Source organism: Strix aluco, chromosome 20 (genome assembly GCF_031877795.1).
Source record: "Strix aluco isolate bStrAlu1 chromosome 20, bStrAlu1.hap1, whole genome shotgun sequence".
In the NCBI taxonomy this organism is placed as follows: domain Eukaryota; kingdom Metazoa; phylum Chordata; class Aves; order Strigiformes; family Strigidae; genus Strix; species Strix aluco.
Genome location: NC_133950.1, coordinates 13,788,876 through 13,804,261, shown reverse-complemented (window position 1 = coordinate 13,804,261; position 15,386 = coordinate 13,788,876). Strand labels below are relative to the sequence as shown.

At 43.8% G+C, this 15,386-nt stretch overlaps 1 protein-coding gene across 4 annotated transcripts in view; it reads left to right on the top strand.

Annotated features, from left to right (window-relative positions):
• The window catches only part of TRAF1 (TNF receptor associated factor 1), a 32,340-nt gene extending 19,776 nt beyond the window's left edge, over positions 1-12,564 (top strand). For 3 of the 4 annotated variants that reach the window (XM_074846147.1, XM_074846149.1, XM_074846148.1), the window contains 8 exons: positions 591-689; positions 2,266-2,427; positions 5,868-5,939; positions 6,738-6,803; positions 7,528-7,965; positions 8,367-8,544; positions 9,126-9,274; positions 10,440-12,564. In XM_074846147.1, coding sequence (XP_074702248.1) covers positions 591-689; positions 2,266-2,427; positions 5,868-5,939; positions 6,738-6,803; positions 7,528-7,965; positions 8,367-8,544; positions 9,126-9,274; positions 10,440-10,655 — 1,380 coding nt within the window. In that variant the 3' untranslated portion in view covers positions 10,656-12,564. Of the gene's footprint in view, positions 1-590; positions 690-2,265; positions 2,428-5,867; positions 5,940-6,737; positions 6,804-7,527; positions 7,966-8,366; positions 9,275-10,439 lie in introns of those variants that run through there. The other variant, XM_074846150.1, reaches the window with a different exon arrangement.
• Positions 12,565-15,386: the final 2,822 nt, after the last annotated feature.

The following is a 15,386-nucleotide window of genomic DNA, read 5'->3' as shown; positions in this document are numbered from 1 at the left end:
ATTGTACAATTTTTCATGGTTAACATCATAAAAAAATCTACGTAGTGCAAAAAAAAAGCCCACTCACATATGGTTTACATTTCTTTAGTACACAGTGCCATACTAAATGGAAACAGCCATGGTCTGAGAAATGTACTCTCACTGCAGAACAGTCTCAAGTCCTCTCTTCAGCACGTTTAAGAGGTGTTAATGACCCCAATAATGAAATGCATTCATTAAGAGTGGCACATGGCAGCACTCTATAGTTGGGGTCCTGTCAGCACATGCATTGCATGTGACATATTTCAGGCTTCTGTGAAAAGAAACTTAAAATAATAGCTGTAGTTGGCTAGGCATATTTTCAGTAAATTTATATCACATCAGATAGTTTCTTTTTGAACCGCAAGAAAGAAATGATTTAATAATTATTTGGGCTTCTACTACACTAAGATTAACTTGCTAGGTTAGAGAGTCTTACGGCAGTACAGTAAATTTTAAAAATAAGGGATTTATCTGAAATTTTGACACAGTCACCTTATTCCTATGTCAAAAATGTGTGCTGGAGTACTTTCTGACCAGTGTTTTTTTACCTTACTGTGTTTACTTTCCAGGCTTTTGGTGATGCTGCCATTAATAAAGAGATTTCTGAACTCAAAGTACACTGTGCGACCCTTGGATGCAGTTGGTCTGGTATCATGAAAAATTTTGAAGTATGTTTAAAGGCAGTTTATTTAAATTAACACGCACTCTTACTTGAATGGGGACAGAAAGACAAGGAAACTAGGTTCTCAGCAAACACAAATTAGTGCAATGTCATAGAATCAGTGAAGGTATCATGATTTATACCAACAGAGTATCTAAAAACTTACCAGTGTTTAGTAGGGCTTTGACCAAATCCAGAACATCCTGAATGATTGTGAAATTAATGTTGCACAAATTTACATCAACTGTGATTTTTTTTTTTTTCCAGTAGGTTTACTTATTATTTAAATGCAAGGATGGTACAGGCAGGTTTTGACAGACCAGACCAGAATACTTCAGTCTCCAGGACATTGTTATGGGCAATATCCTTAGTATGTTTTTATAAGAGAAATAATTTCCTCCTGCATAAATGACTCCTATTGATTGAATGTGTTCATCATTCTTTCAGACTGATATGAAATGCGCTAGGAAATGGGCAAGATTTGTGAATCTGCCATGCAAATTAGAACGGGGAAAAAATGCAGATAATTCTGATACTAAAGCAGTTCCTTTGGTCCCCTGGTGTAGGAATAGAGGGTCTTTCTGCATCTATAACAGGGAGTCTGCTGTGTGCCATGTACGAATGCGTATCTGATAAGCATCTGAGGTGCTGCTGCCTTTTCTTTGCTAATTTTACACAAATTTTCTATTTGAGTGTATTCCTCTTTAAGAAAAAATCTACCCAGTTTGCTTAGCTTCACAGTTTGGAGAAGTGGAGCCCCTCTCAGCATGAATACGTGGCAAAATTAATTTGAGAGTTGGGCGTGTGATTGAAATTGGCATTTCCGAGCCTGTTCTGTAGGGGACAGCCATCTCCCTTTAAAGATAAAATCAGTTGTGACACGGGGCCTACAGAAGCTTCGGTAAAAGAGGTCAGAGTAAATAGTTTTTATTGAAATACAGTGTTTTTAAGAATCGGAAAGCAGACCTGTTGGATGTAGTTATGAAAGAAGTAATGCTGATATTTTTCCTTGTTGAGATGAGAGGATTCAAATAGTGAAAAGAAACCATTTTAAAAATCAGTTTGAACGTAGGAAAGGGTTGTGTCCTAATTGTTGCATAGAAGGTGTCAGATGTCCATTCTTCTATGCTATGCAGAGATGTCAGCAGACTAACCATATTCATCCTACCACTTAGAGCAGGATGGTCTCAGTGCTCAAAAAACCCCACACAAAACCCCATAAAACACCAACCCCGAAAAACCCCAGGCTAAAAGTTAGGGAACCTCTAACACAAAGAAAAAAGCTGGGACCAGGATGACGTTATATTCAAACAAAAGCACTAGAGAGACACAGTTCAAGGGATACCCCATGTTTGCATTTATCAAAATTTGTATGTTGCTTTTTTTTAAAGTTAAGAATTAACAAAAAAGCCCCAGCGAAGTTGGTGAATTTTTCTCCATAATCTCGGTAACGTTGTGGAGTGGGACTTTACCCAAGCTTAGAAGAAATGCAAAGCAAAGGGCTAGGCTGGCAGAATGGAGACTATTTATAGGTAAATGTGTATCTGCAGTTTACATTTCGGTTTATAACTTTTTACTTCCAGGAGCATCAGAGCTTATGTGAATATGCTTTAATTCCTTGTCACACTGGTTGTGGACACATGGTGATGCGAAAGAAACTCGCGGATCATTTGGAAAATGGATGTGTTAATAATGTGACAATGTGTCAGAAGTGTAAGCGGAGCTTATCCAGTAGCGAATACCAAGTAAGAACATTTCTGTTTCAAATGAGGGCTTTATATTAATGGCTTGAATAATCTGTTGTGACATTTTTCATCCTGATTTCATGACTGCTAGTGCACTTGGAGAATATTTAATTTTCCTGAGTCTGCTAATTTTTCCATGCATGTGTTGGAGGGAAAAATGAGCTGTATTTGAGCTGCTTGTGATGTTACAACAGAGAGGGAAATATCTGTGGGCTCATCCAGGGCTTGGGCAGCCCATGTTTTAGCTCCTGTCTCAAAGCTTGTGCCCCAGTGTGAGGTAGGTCAGAAGCAGAAGAACACAGACATTGGCGGGGAAGAGATCTTGAAAGTGGCTGGATTTTTATTCAAACTAAAACTGCCACGAATTTGTAAGGCAGGCTTTTGAAAGATAGTATTTCTATTAGATATGATGAGGTATAATTCTCCAAATTAGCAGCCATGTCCATATAGATCAGAAAGAGCATGCTCTGAATCTGCCAGAAATTTCTCAGGAACTATTTAAACATATTTATATTTTTTATGTTTCAGTTGTGTTTCCCACTGTTGTGACAGGGACTTGCAAAATATATGTGCATATTCCCTATATGTATACAGGGTAACACTAGTCTGGCCCCAGCATTTGCTCAAAATCCTCTTTAAAACAACTTTTTTTTTTTTTTTTACACAAGAATGTAGTTGATCATCAAACTTTTACGTTTGTGTTACTAAACCTATTCCATTCTTTCCTGAAAGTAATTACTTTCTCAGTTGATGCTCAAAGTTATGACAGCAGGGCAACGTTATGTTACTGACTTGCAGATTTTTAACTTAAGAGGGGCTCTTTATTTTTACCCATTTTTGTAGATGCAGCACAGTACAAATTCTGGGAGTGGTCTGAGGGCATAAAGTGAACTAACAGAAACTCCTCTGAGTTGCTGAAGGAGGAAATGGTGTGGTGGGGCAGATCAAAAGTGATAGAAAATGATCTGTTCTAATATGAAGAGATTGCTGAAGATACAGCTCCAGTGGCACACTTCTCAGCCTCGTGATGGAAGTGCATCATCTGTTGTTTAGGAGGTTTTGTAATAAAAAAACTCCTGGATCAAAGCAATAGCAGCATGAATGAGAGATGCCCCACATCTGCTAACACTGCTATGTGTGTTTTGATTGGAAAGCTCTGAAAACGCTCTCATCCCAACCCCACCTAACTTCTGATCCTGTGGGCTCTGTTAGCACAGAAAATGTTGCTGGGGCAATGCTCTTTTGGGGTGTAACATAATGAATACTTTTCCCTCCAGATGATTTAAAGAGAATAATTGCCAGCCTTGGAGTTCTGCCCTGGAATGGGGGCATAGTGATATAAGACCTACGTGGCAGGAGGGTGAATATCTCAAAAATGTAGCCTGACATAAATAGAGGTGGACAGCTCTGCATGCCCTAACTGTCACAAATTTCTGCCTTTCCAAATACCGAGCTGTAGGATTTACTCAGCATGGGGGTAACAGTCCCTCTGGGGTAAGAATAAGGTGCTCTTGCTAAAACATGCTTCTTGGGAAGCTTCTGTGTGTGCTCTTCATATCTTGCTCCTTACAGAGAGAGAAGATCTGGACGCAGGCACGTTTTACCAATGCTAAATCCAGTGTACGTTTCAGAGAGACAGTAAATACCAGAAGGTGGCAACACTTAATCCCTTTCAGCCTTCTGTAAGTGCAGTAGACAGGCTGGAGGAGGAAACCTGAGCTGCATGAGTGTTCCCTGAGCACCTTTCTCTTTGCAGAGGTCTGTGATACCGCAGATCCACCTCAGCGGGCTTCATTTTCCTGCAATGAAGAACTGTTTTCCTCCCACTCATTCCGGTTAGCTATCATCTAATTAATTTTTTTGTTAGGAAACCTTGGCAACCAAGCAGGGGATTGACCTTGAGATGTTGATTTTTCTCTGCCTGCTTTAGTGTTTGTAAAATTGGAATTTTGCTGGTTACATGATGGGCTTTATTAAATTTGCAGTTACGTGGCATAAGAATTTTGATTATTTGTGTATTGCTTGTATTCACAATCCTCTGGGAGCAAACAGTAAGTTTTGGGCACTGTTCTCACTGTCTCCATCTTAGCCAGCTATTGGTCTTGTGATTTTTACATTTCCATATTTTAAAGAATCTTCTCACCAGCCCCTCTCCCTCTCAAGAAATCAGTGACCTGAAGGAGTCAAATAGCAGAAAGGAAGAAAATAAAGGCATACTTTGTGCAATAGCTAAGACACAGATTATTAAAAAATGAGTTAGAGAGTGAGAAAAACCTATGGCTGTATTTCTGAGGATCGAAAGAGAAACCTCAGGACTCTTTGCAGGGGAGACTTGAAGGTTGCTGGAATGGCTTTATCAAAAAATTTCTAGACTGCTATAGGAAATGTACTGGCATGCAAAGGCGTTCATAAAGATTAAAGGCAGCCCCCCTGAACAGTATGAATTGAAAGCTGACAGTTGCAGTGTTAAATACACATATTACAGTTGTATGAACCAGTGGCAGGAGGATTACTTTACCCTTCTTGGAGCCAGAAATGGCAGGAAGTCTCGTGTAGCGGTAATGCATTTTGCATTAGCACATCATGATGGAAAATTTGGATTCCAGCCTTCAAAATATTAATAAGCAGGATGCAAGAAGGGTCTGCACATTAAGGAAACTATATGAAGTCAATGCAAGAAGAGTTTATATTTGGGTTTCCTGTATATTTGCTTTCTGTTCTATAGTCCATCTGCATGTCATTGCGTATATCTGTGTGTGTACCTATATGTGTATGCACATAACTATGGGTTGAACTGGCAAGACGTGTACGTTGCCAGTCTTGTATCAAATTTCCCAGGGTGACCTTGCAAAGCATCTGTAAGTAGTTTCCAAAAGCTCTGGGCCCCCTAAGCGAAAGATCCCGCTTTGTACTTTCACTTAACAGGTATTGCATCTGGAGATCCGTCGCTGAACACGCCTGCTAGGCTGAGCAGAAGAGTAATCAGCTCGAGAAACCTCTTAGAGTCTGCAATTCCTTGTACAGGGGACAGCAGCACCCGCTTTTAGCAGATGTGCTTTACTCCCAAATTTCTGAACGTTATTTCCTCTAAAAAGAAGCCAGAGAACTCTGCAGCCTCTTGTGTAGTGAGGCACAGAGCAGGCACTCTCTGGACAGGGGTACAGGATTTTGCACCATGTGTTGTGGAGCTTGTAGTGCTCCTGGGGAAGTTACCCTTCCTTCCTCTACTCCTGCTTAAATCTTCCTTCCAAGAAGAAAGCAAGAAGCTTATAAACTACTTCTTCCATAATACTGAATTTCTTGAGAAAAACCTCCCAAATCCCCAAGTTTCTGTACAATGGGAATAGCATTCCCAAGCACAAGCTTTGTTTCAAAGACTCCTAAATAAAGATGCTTGGTGATTTTAATAATGTACTGAATTCTTCTTGTTGTAATGACAGGAACATTCATGTGAAGGCAATTTATGTAAGGAACAAAACCATGTGCAAACAGACACACCATCGAAGGAGAAGGTAGGTAAAAGATGAGTGAATGCCATACAGTTTTATTTAAATTAATGAAAGTATCACTTGTTCATTTAGATTAAATGAAGATCTGAGAACATCTTGAGATACCGTGGTGTATCTGGGCACTTTTTACATCCCGATATAGCTCTGCTGACTACCTTCTCTTCCCCGCTCCCACAGCTAACCTTATTAAATTAATTGCTCAATTAATCTTACAAAAATGGAGAAGTGTTTTTTTCCTTTCAAATACTCAGGGAGACCCACAGGAACAAAAGAAGAATATGCTGCATAACAGCGTATTTGAAGAGACATACTTTTGGCTGTGAAGAGGACTAAGTCTGAATGTCAGTCAGAGGTTTTGGCCCGATAGATCCGTTCATTCCCAGGACGTGCTGTACGACACAGCTGCTTTGTGTGTTCTCAAAGAGCAGGAAGAAGGTTGGAGTGGCTCTGTGCGGGGTGTTCACTGCTGTGGTGGGCCACTTCGCTTGTTGGCATCTTATTTATGAGAAGTTGTTGCTAGGGGATCACTGTGGTTTGTTAAATTATGTTACATCATTAGGGAGTCTTAGATGGACACTTAACGACCAGGCTGTGTGCAAGAAACTTGCAATCAACCACACTCTTGATTGATTTACCAACAAATTTTTAAAGCTGGACACCCTAAGCTGTGGTAATGCCTTGAACTAACCTGATTTATAGCTGCTGGGATTGCAGCCTAGTTGTTTGTAGGTAAATAAAAGAATCCGTCTCAATTGGTATTTGATTATTTTATTTCCTTTTTTTTTTTCTTTTTTCCAACAGAACCACTCTACACCCTTAATCAACAAGGATGGATGTCGCTTTTCTGAAGTCGGCTGTTCATTCAGGGTGAGTGAAACGGCTGCCTGCAGGAAGGTCTCGGATGGTGTGGAGCTCAGCACTGTGTCTTTGGTCTAGCCAGCCTTTGTGTTCAAGGTAGTAGGCCTTGATTTAAACCTATCGTTAAGAAAAGAGGGAAAGTCTACCCACTTTTAGTAGACCAGCGGAGGTGATGTTGGAACTGCCATGGTTACACTGTGTAAGGTGCAGTTCATCCAGTGATGTTCTGTATCCTGCACTGTGCGTTCACTTCAGGTAAAAAGAGATGTTTATTACAATTCTGCTGGTTTATCAGATATGCTGTTCTACTCTGGTTTGGATATTCCTTTCAGCCTCTTAAAACAGTAACAGGTCTTCTTTGCATTTAGTTTGCATTTGTTATCTTGCCTCATCTCTTGTGCACAGTATATGTATTAAATATTGGCTTGTTTGAGAATCTTGCTGGGACTCTGCCTGGCATCCTGTTTAATACAGAAATTGTAGACAGTTGTTTTCTTTTGATGTAGTATGTGTACACATGTGAACACATAGCCTAAACTGATCATTGGAGGGCTTGCTGGTTTTCCTCTCTCCGCGTCTCCTCTCAGAGTCGGCTGCCGTGTGGCTGGACGTGTATCTTGCAGTTCTTCCACTTCTGTCTCTCCCAAGAAGTTAAAGGGATCATTGCTTGGTTTGGCCCCAGGCCACTTACGGTGATTGTACCGAGTGTATTGACGATGTCATCTTCTTACAGGGAAGTAAAGAGAAGATAAAGGAGCATGAAAAAACTGCAGTTGGGGCCCACATGCTGCTTTTGCTGCAGCACATAAAGCAACTGAAGGCAAGCTTGTGCACTGCTGCCAAAGCTGCAAATGGTTCCATCCCACACTCAGAGCTGAATGTGAATGGTGCAGGAAAAAGCATCTCTGATCTGCAGATCCCAGGGGGGCTGGAAATCAATGGGGATCTGGAAGTAGACTGTTTTCCTGGATCTTCTGTTTCTGAAGATGAATCTGTTCTGCAACAACTTGTGAGGGAGAAAGTGATTTCTGAGCTAGAAAATAAGCTACATGTATTTGAGAATATTGTGTCAGTGCTCAATAAAGAGGTGGAGACCTCTAACTTGGAAATCACAGCCTTTCGGAGACAGAGTGAACTCGATCAAAATATAATACGAGGCCTTGAACTGAAGGTAAATAGTTACGATAAGCATTGTCTGTGTGCTTGTTCTATTGATAACAAATATTTAACACATATCAGAGAGAGGTGGTGTAGAGATCAGGACAGGGATGGACACAGGAATTTGAATTAGGTACCTAGATAGTACTGAAAGTTTTAAATGTTCAGAATTCGCCATGATCAGACTGTGAGCAAGCAAGACAGTTGTTTGATCCTCTTAAAGCAGCATTATGCCCGGAGGACCAAACAGCCGTCTATCCAGTTGTTTGCCTTCTGTGTTGACACATAACTGTCACTTAAAAAGAAATCAAAGGAGATCCTCCGGAACATGAGGTCTCCAGAACGATTCTGCTACTTCTGCAGCACAGCAACGTGGAGAGGGGGGTGGATTGAGAACTGACTTGCTTTTTCTAGATTGCAGAGTTGCACCGGTGCCTGACGCAGAAGGATGCAGGCCTGAGCAGTCTTCACAAGAGTCTTCTGTTCTCTGAGCAAGCTTCCTATGATGGGGTCTTTCTGTGGAAAATAACAGATGTTGGCAGGAAGTTACAAGACTCTGTGACTGGAAGAACAGTCAGTTTGTATTCACCGGGTAAAACACATGGCGTATACGTGTGTTAGGAAACCCCAGTCCTTTAGAAAACCCTCTGATTTCTCTAGAATGGTGCTTCTTTCTGCTCATGTTTAAAATAGCTCCTTAAACTAAGACGCTGTTTCTGCAAAGCCCTCATGCTCTCCTGCCTGTAATTCAGGGCAGCCGTGATGTGCTCTTCCAGAGTTGTGTTCTGTTCTGGGCTTTCGTTTAGCAATTTCCCCTCCGCCGCAGCTCCGTGCATGGACATCTGCTGGATCCGTCTCGTCTAACCCGCAGCTTGGTGCCTGACAGTACCGACTGGCTTTCCGCAGCAGTTATTTCCCATGTGAAAAGTAATTTGTTTAGGTAAAATATGCTTGTGTGGCTAATAACAGGTAATTTTCACCGAGGCATGAGGCACTAAAAGGATTCCAACCGCTGGATTTTCATTGCTTGTAATCTCCAGGGTGTACTGATTTGTCTGTTCTCATCTCTGTGATAGCAAAACATGTCATACGCTATCTTTTCCCATACACCAGAGCGCTCATTATGTCTTTTTTTTGAAGGAGGCTTTACTAATGAAGAGTTCTGATTTTCAGCGTTCTACACTGCAAAGTATGGCTACAAGGTCTGTCTGAGGGTTTATCTGAACGGGGATGGGACAGGAAAAGGAACCCACGTGTCCCTCTTCTTTGTTGTCATGAAGGGAGACTACGATGCTTTGCTGCCGTGGCCTTTCAGACACAAGGTAGGAAGGGCAACCTTTTCATACCTGATCCTACCACAAACCCACTGCTTCTCCCAGTGAACACAAGGGGACTTTTTCTCTGGAGTTTAGTGGAATTTGGAGCGCTTTCCTGTTTTCCTCTCCAATGGCTACTAGCCACACTGTAATCTTAGGTAATAATTTGTCTCTGACTTAGACGCAGGGAAAGCTGCTCCTACCGAGACTCCATACTTTGCCTTGTAGGATTTTCAGACACCAGAATTCTGGTGTTTGATATATCCCAACCTGTGTCCACCTGGACTAAAGCCAGAGACACATTTTTCCTGGCTATACATAAATAGTATCAGTTTATGAAGGAATTATGATTTGCTGCCTGAAGCACAGGTGTCAGAAATATGAGGTTAGAGTTCTACTCACCAACGTGCCATAGATGTCTTATGTGATCCGCATCTTATTTTTTCTCATTTTGTAAGTGCAATCTGATAATGGCAACAATGATTAGAAAAGCAGTGGAAGTACGCACAGGGTTCTGATCTCTGCTGTAGCACTTGCCTTCACGTGGTAATAATTCTGTAAGCCTTTCATATAAATAGCCTTACTACCATTTAGCAGCCAAAAAAAATAGAGATCAAAGTTCCCAATCCTCACTGTATTAAAAAATTATTACATACATTTCACCATTATTACATACCTTTCATTTAAAGCTAAAGACCAGTGAGTTAATAAAAGTGGTAATGAGATGGGGAGGTTCTATACTGATATTTAGGTTGTGTCTTTTACATATTTGCGTACAGGCAACTGAGCTGTTTCTTTTGATTCCAAACCACAATAACAGAATGAATGTAATGACTGTAACCAAACTTGGGGTTTGTTTAACTTGTCAGGAGAGGGAGGAAAAAAGTCTTTGGACTGTGCAATTCTCTACCAAGAAATAATTCCCTGCTTTATTTTATTTAATTTTATTTTACAGGTGGCAAAGTTTAAACACTTCATGTGGGAACCATTACAGTCTCTCTTGTTCACATTAACTGACCTCGCAGGTTGCGAGACGTTCATTACAATTTGTATTTAATTATTGATAGAGCATCCAGCTGCTTTTGCAGCGTGTTTGTGCTTCTGTCTCTGATTATTTCCTGGTTTATTTTTTCAGTTCAATAACTCAGCGTTGCCACATTCTGTTTTTCAGGTTACATTTATGTTGCTTGACCAAAACAACAGGGAACATATTATTGATGCGTTTCGCCCGGACTTGACTTCTGCTTCGTTTCAGAGACCAGTGAATGACATGAATGTTGCAAGTGGCTGCCCCATGTTCCTCCCTTTGTCCAAATTACAGTCGCCTAAATACGCCTATGTGAAAGAAGACACGCTTTTCCTTAAATGCATTATAGAAACAAATTAGTAAATCTTGAAATATGGGTGTCTGGTAAATCACACGCTGAATTTCATTAGTTTACAAGATAAAAAAAACCATCAGCTTGAGACCTTGTATTAGCTTCCGTGTGCACACAGAGAGCCTGAGCCTGTGCTGAGTCCATCCCCCTCAGCTGAAGATCTGCCTGCTGGAATTCCTGCCGCACACCGGAACTTCCAGCGTGCTGCTGTGAAGCAGAACTGCGCTTAGTTCATCCAAACAGCCGGTAACTCCCGCTTTAGATGTAGATTACAGTCACCACCTCCCCGCAGATGCCCCTGTGGAGGAAGACGCTCTTCTTCTTCACGCCGGCCCAGAGGTGGATGTCATCCTGCCTCCGTGTCTGGCAGGGAGCGCGGCCCCAGCTCCCTCCTGGCCCCCGTGGGCTATCGGGTTTGTGGGGTGCCGGGGGTGCAGCTGAGCTCCCCCTGCCCTTGCAGCCCCGATGAGGGCTCTGGCTGTTCCCCACCAGGGACGAGGGCAGATTCCTTCCCCCAGGCACCGATCGGGTGTCTCTGTACTGACCTTGAAAGTAGTGAGTTGTGGCTACCATTTGTGGCTTGTGTTCCTTGTACTGGATGATTCGTTTCTTGCTATTTATTTTAGACCTATATTTATGTGCTCTGGAAAGAGATGTTCTGTTGCGTCAGCAATCGGTGACCAGGTTACACTGTGCCTTGGGGAAATTACCTCTTGTACTTCCAAAGGAGCCCTTTCACTTTCCTGTTTCAGGCGTGGAGCTCTGAGGGTTGTTAACCCCCGGGAAGCTGCTGGTCCCAGCAGTGGTGAGGACCCCTCAGGAGCTTTGTTTTAAAGTCTTCAGTCACTTCCTGAACCTTCAAGGCAAGTGACTTACCAGAAAGTATTGATCTTTTTTTTTTATTGCTTAATTCTTTTTATGTGCTCTGATATTTAAGTCTTTCACATGCTAAAATAGAAGTAACTACTAGAAATGTTTTTGTCTTTTTTTAAATAGAGATAAGGAATGAATAATTTTTTTTTTTTTTATAAACAAGCCAAGCTTGGAGATGTCTGGCTGCGTGCGAAATTCAAAATGCTACACTTTATTCCCAAAAAGCAGCAAACCTCACCCTTTTCATGCCCTGTTTAACAACGGTCTGACAGAATCAGTGGAGTTGAGCTGGGTTTTGGTGCCGCAGTTTCTGAACTTCCAGCGAACTTGTGCCACAGCACGGCTTGTTTTTCCAGGGCCGCGCTGTGCCGCGGGGCCGTGGGACAGCCAGCTACAAACCCGGGGCCTGGTCTTGCAGAGGCATCAGTGAAGGGCCTTTACGCAATTACTTCATTCATTTTTCCTTTGCAATATTTCCCATGTCTCAATTGAAATGACAAAGCCGACAGACAATATTGTGCCCACTGCGTGAGGAGGGAAAGGAGAAACTGTTTGTCCACTTAAAATTTGCAAACCATGGAAACTGCGGCCATCTAGCAGAGCTGGTGAAATGTGATGTGCTGTCCCTAACCTCCGGCCCGGCTGCCGGCGTAGGAAGAGATTTTTCAAATCTCTCATTTCTATCTCAACAGCATCCTTTAAAATAATTAACTGTGATTGAAGTATCAACTTTCAAAAAAAAAAAAAACACCCCATAAACAAGTATCAAAGTTTGTTTGGGAAGGAACTGGATATTCTTTGCCGTCACACACACACACAGTCTCTCTCTCTCTGTCTTTTTCTCCCATGTTTAAAATGTTCTTTTAGGGACAGAAAATTATTTTTCCAGTAACGTGCCAGCCCCTGTAATCACACTGGAGTAATATGCCTCAAAATATTATGCTGTTTGTGGCTGTGTAATTTTGACAAGTGCTGTATTTATTACAATCATATTTTCTTATAATTTTATTTATTTCCTAAATAAAGCTCGCTAACTTAAAAAAAGGGTTGTGCATTATTTTTGCTGTAAAATAGAGACTTGAGCCACTTGGGGATGCGATGATAGTGGTTTGCTGTAGAACAGCTGAGCAGTGCTGCAGCTCCCACTGATCTCTGCAGTAGCAGCACCCGGGGGGTTTCACCGATGTGGGGCCGGTGACCCAGAAATAACCAGCCCCTGTCCCCGGGAGCCGACGCTGCCACCAGCCAGCGCTCAGGGAGGTGGGGGGAGATCTGGGGAATGAACCCTGAGGCACCTCTGCTTGTGTCAGTGCCGTAACAGAAGTCGGGGTTTGTATGGAAGGTGGAGCACCCGATATGTGGGGTTTTGACCTGGAAAATTAAAGGGTTGTCCAACCCCCACCCCAGGGCTCCGTGCTCGGGGAGGTGAGCGTGGGGACGGTGGCACCACCCGGCACAGCGACCTGATTTCCAGAGCCTCTGGCGTCCGCAGCCAGAGCCGAGCGGGAGGGAGGGGGCAGCTGATCTGACAAGAATTAATTGCAGATTAAGATAGTGGTCGGCTCTGCCTGGTTGCCTGGGGAGTCGGAGCTGCTCCACGCCCGTGTGAGCTTGCCCGGGCCCTCGCTGGCTGGGAGCTGCTTTTCCAGGGGGGTTTTAATGAACTGCTTTTATCACAGTGGGCACTGACTTCCCAGGGCGGCTTGGCCGCCTCTTTGCTTCGCTGTCACTATTTTGTGCAAAATCCTTTTCCATGTAGAGCTTTTATTTCTTAAAAATAATTAAGAGGGTTTTCCTTGTGTGCGAGAGACAGAGAAGGTGGGGGAAAGTGAGTAAAACCGTGTGTGGGTGAGAGCTGGGGAAAGAGAGAAAGTGTGTGGGAGAGAAGATGTGAATATGTCTGTGCGAGAGAGAATATTTATGTGTCTGTGTCTACATCGAGGGAAGCAAAAATGTACGTGTGTGCAGGCTGAGAGATACATCCAGCGGAGAGTGAATGACCTGACACCTCCGTGCTTTGCTCTAGTGTCGCTCTACCAGGAACAATTACACTGATTTTCCTCAAATCCGGTGCACAGACAGGATTTCGCTGGTGGCAGGAGCCTGATGCTGCTGCAGGCAGAAGGTCAAATCACACCGAAGCAGTAGGAGCTGCAGGGGAGCAGAAGCATCCGCACCCGCTGAATAAATACCCCAGAGAAAGGACACGATGGAGCAGAGCTCTGCCCGTCCCGGTGTGACTGGTACCCGTCTGTGCCTGCCCTGCCCGGGACGCGAGAGCGGGGCAGGACGGGGTGGGCTGGACACCCCGCTCGGCACCTCCCTTCTGCAGAGGGGAGCAGGGGGAGCCCACGCAGCCCTCGCTGGGGCGTCCTCCTTGGAGGACAGGGCTGACGATGGAAGAAGGGACCCTCTTGGTAAAAATCAATTTTAAAACTTTATCAGAAGCCCTTTCGTTCCAGTTTTCTTTCCAGCCAGAGATTCCCAAGGGGAAATAAAATGGGGGGGAAAGCTGCAAGGCTGCAGAGTTTTTGCAGGAGCCTGTGCTCATCGTCCTGCAGCGCAGGGCTGGGGCAGAGGTGGGATTTCGGTAGAAAATCACTGGAGGAGCATTGCATGGAGCCAGCTTTTGGGGTGACTCAGGCCTGGACAGCAAACGTCTGCAAAGGGAGGAAATTCGGTACCAACTGTAGCCATGGGGCAGACAGCTCGGTGGTGTAAAAACAGCACCTTACCTGCTGTGTAAAAACAGCAGGAGCAGGTAAGAGCCAGCCTCGCGGGAAGCAGAGGCAAGCTGAACTGCTGTGAAACATGGGAAAGCGGCACGTTTATTGTGGGCTCTGTGTGACTGATGGAAAGGTCTTGAGGTTACTCAAGGCAGCGGGGTACCCTGGAGCCACAGCAGTGAGCCACGGGACAGAGCCCATGGAAGAGCATCGTGGGCTGGACGAGCAGGACTGGCTCTGGGGCTCCCCTCAGCTCCTCCAGAGATAAAGAGAGATGGAGCCTGTTATTTCTGCGCTGCAGGCTGGGATGTGGGTTGGGAACACCCTGCTAGAGGAAAGGGGGAGCAAAATCCCCCAAGGCAAGTGAGGGGCTACCAGAGCTACCCATGGAGCCGTGCCCTGGACTCAGGGGTGGGCGGTGGCACGGGGGGTCCCTGCCTGCACAGCACCGCACCTCACAGACACAGCCCAAATTCTTCCTGAGCACTGATAATTACAGTTGCACTAACAGGCATTTGCTTTCTGCAGTTTTGTAGCTGGGTAAGCAGCGCAAACATCCCCCAGTAAACACAGATCTTCACTCTCCATTTTTCACTTTTCCCCAGAAACAAAATGGGCTTTCCTTTCTTTCTTTCTTTCTTTTTGAGCCGTGCTCAGGAACTGCAGACGCGTACATAACACATCTATGTCAAAATTATGTAAGGGCTCCATTAATATAAAACTTGTACAGCTGTAAGAACACTTACAAGCTCTTCATGTCTTATGCAGTTGCATAGAAGCATGCGAAGAAAGTTAAGTTTAAAAAAAAAAGGATACGGGTTAAATTCATGCAAAATAAACACTAAAAAGACATGAAACCCATGCCTAAACGCTCTTCCTTTTAAAGGCACAGCTGGCTTAAAACAGCTGAATGTCAGATTTAGCTGCTCTGATTCTAATTACAACCATACCTTTGTTCGAATATGCCCTTTGCTGTATCACTTTGCTCTGAAAGGGCTCGAACAAGAGTTGACTCCCCCTGCGCCGCGACGCGCGAGGCGCTGCCGGAGCATTACCGTGTCCATGTGGAATGCATTGAGCTGCGGCGCTTTCCAAACACGGGGCTCCGCTCCGGGCTCTGCTGTTCCTGGAACAGGCTCC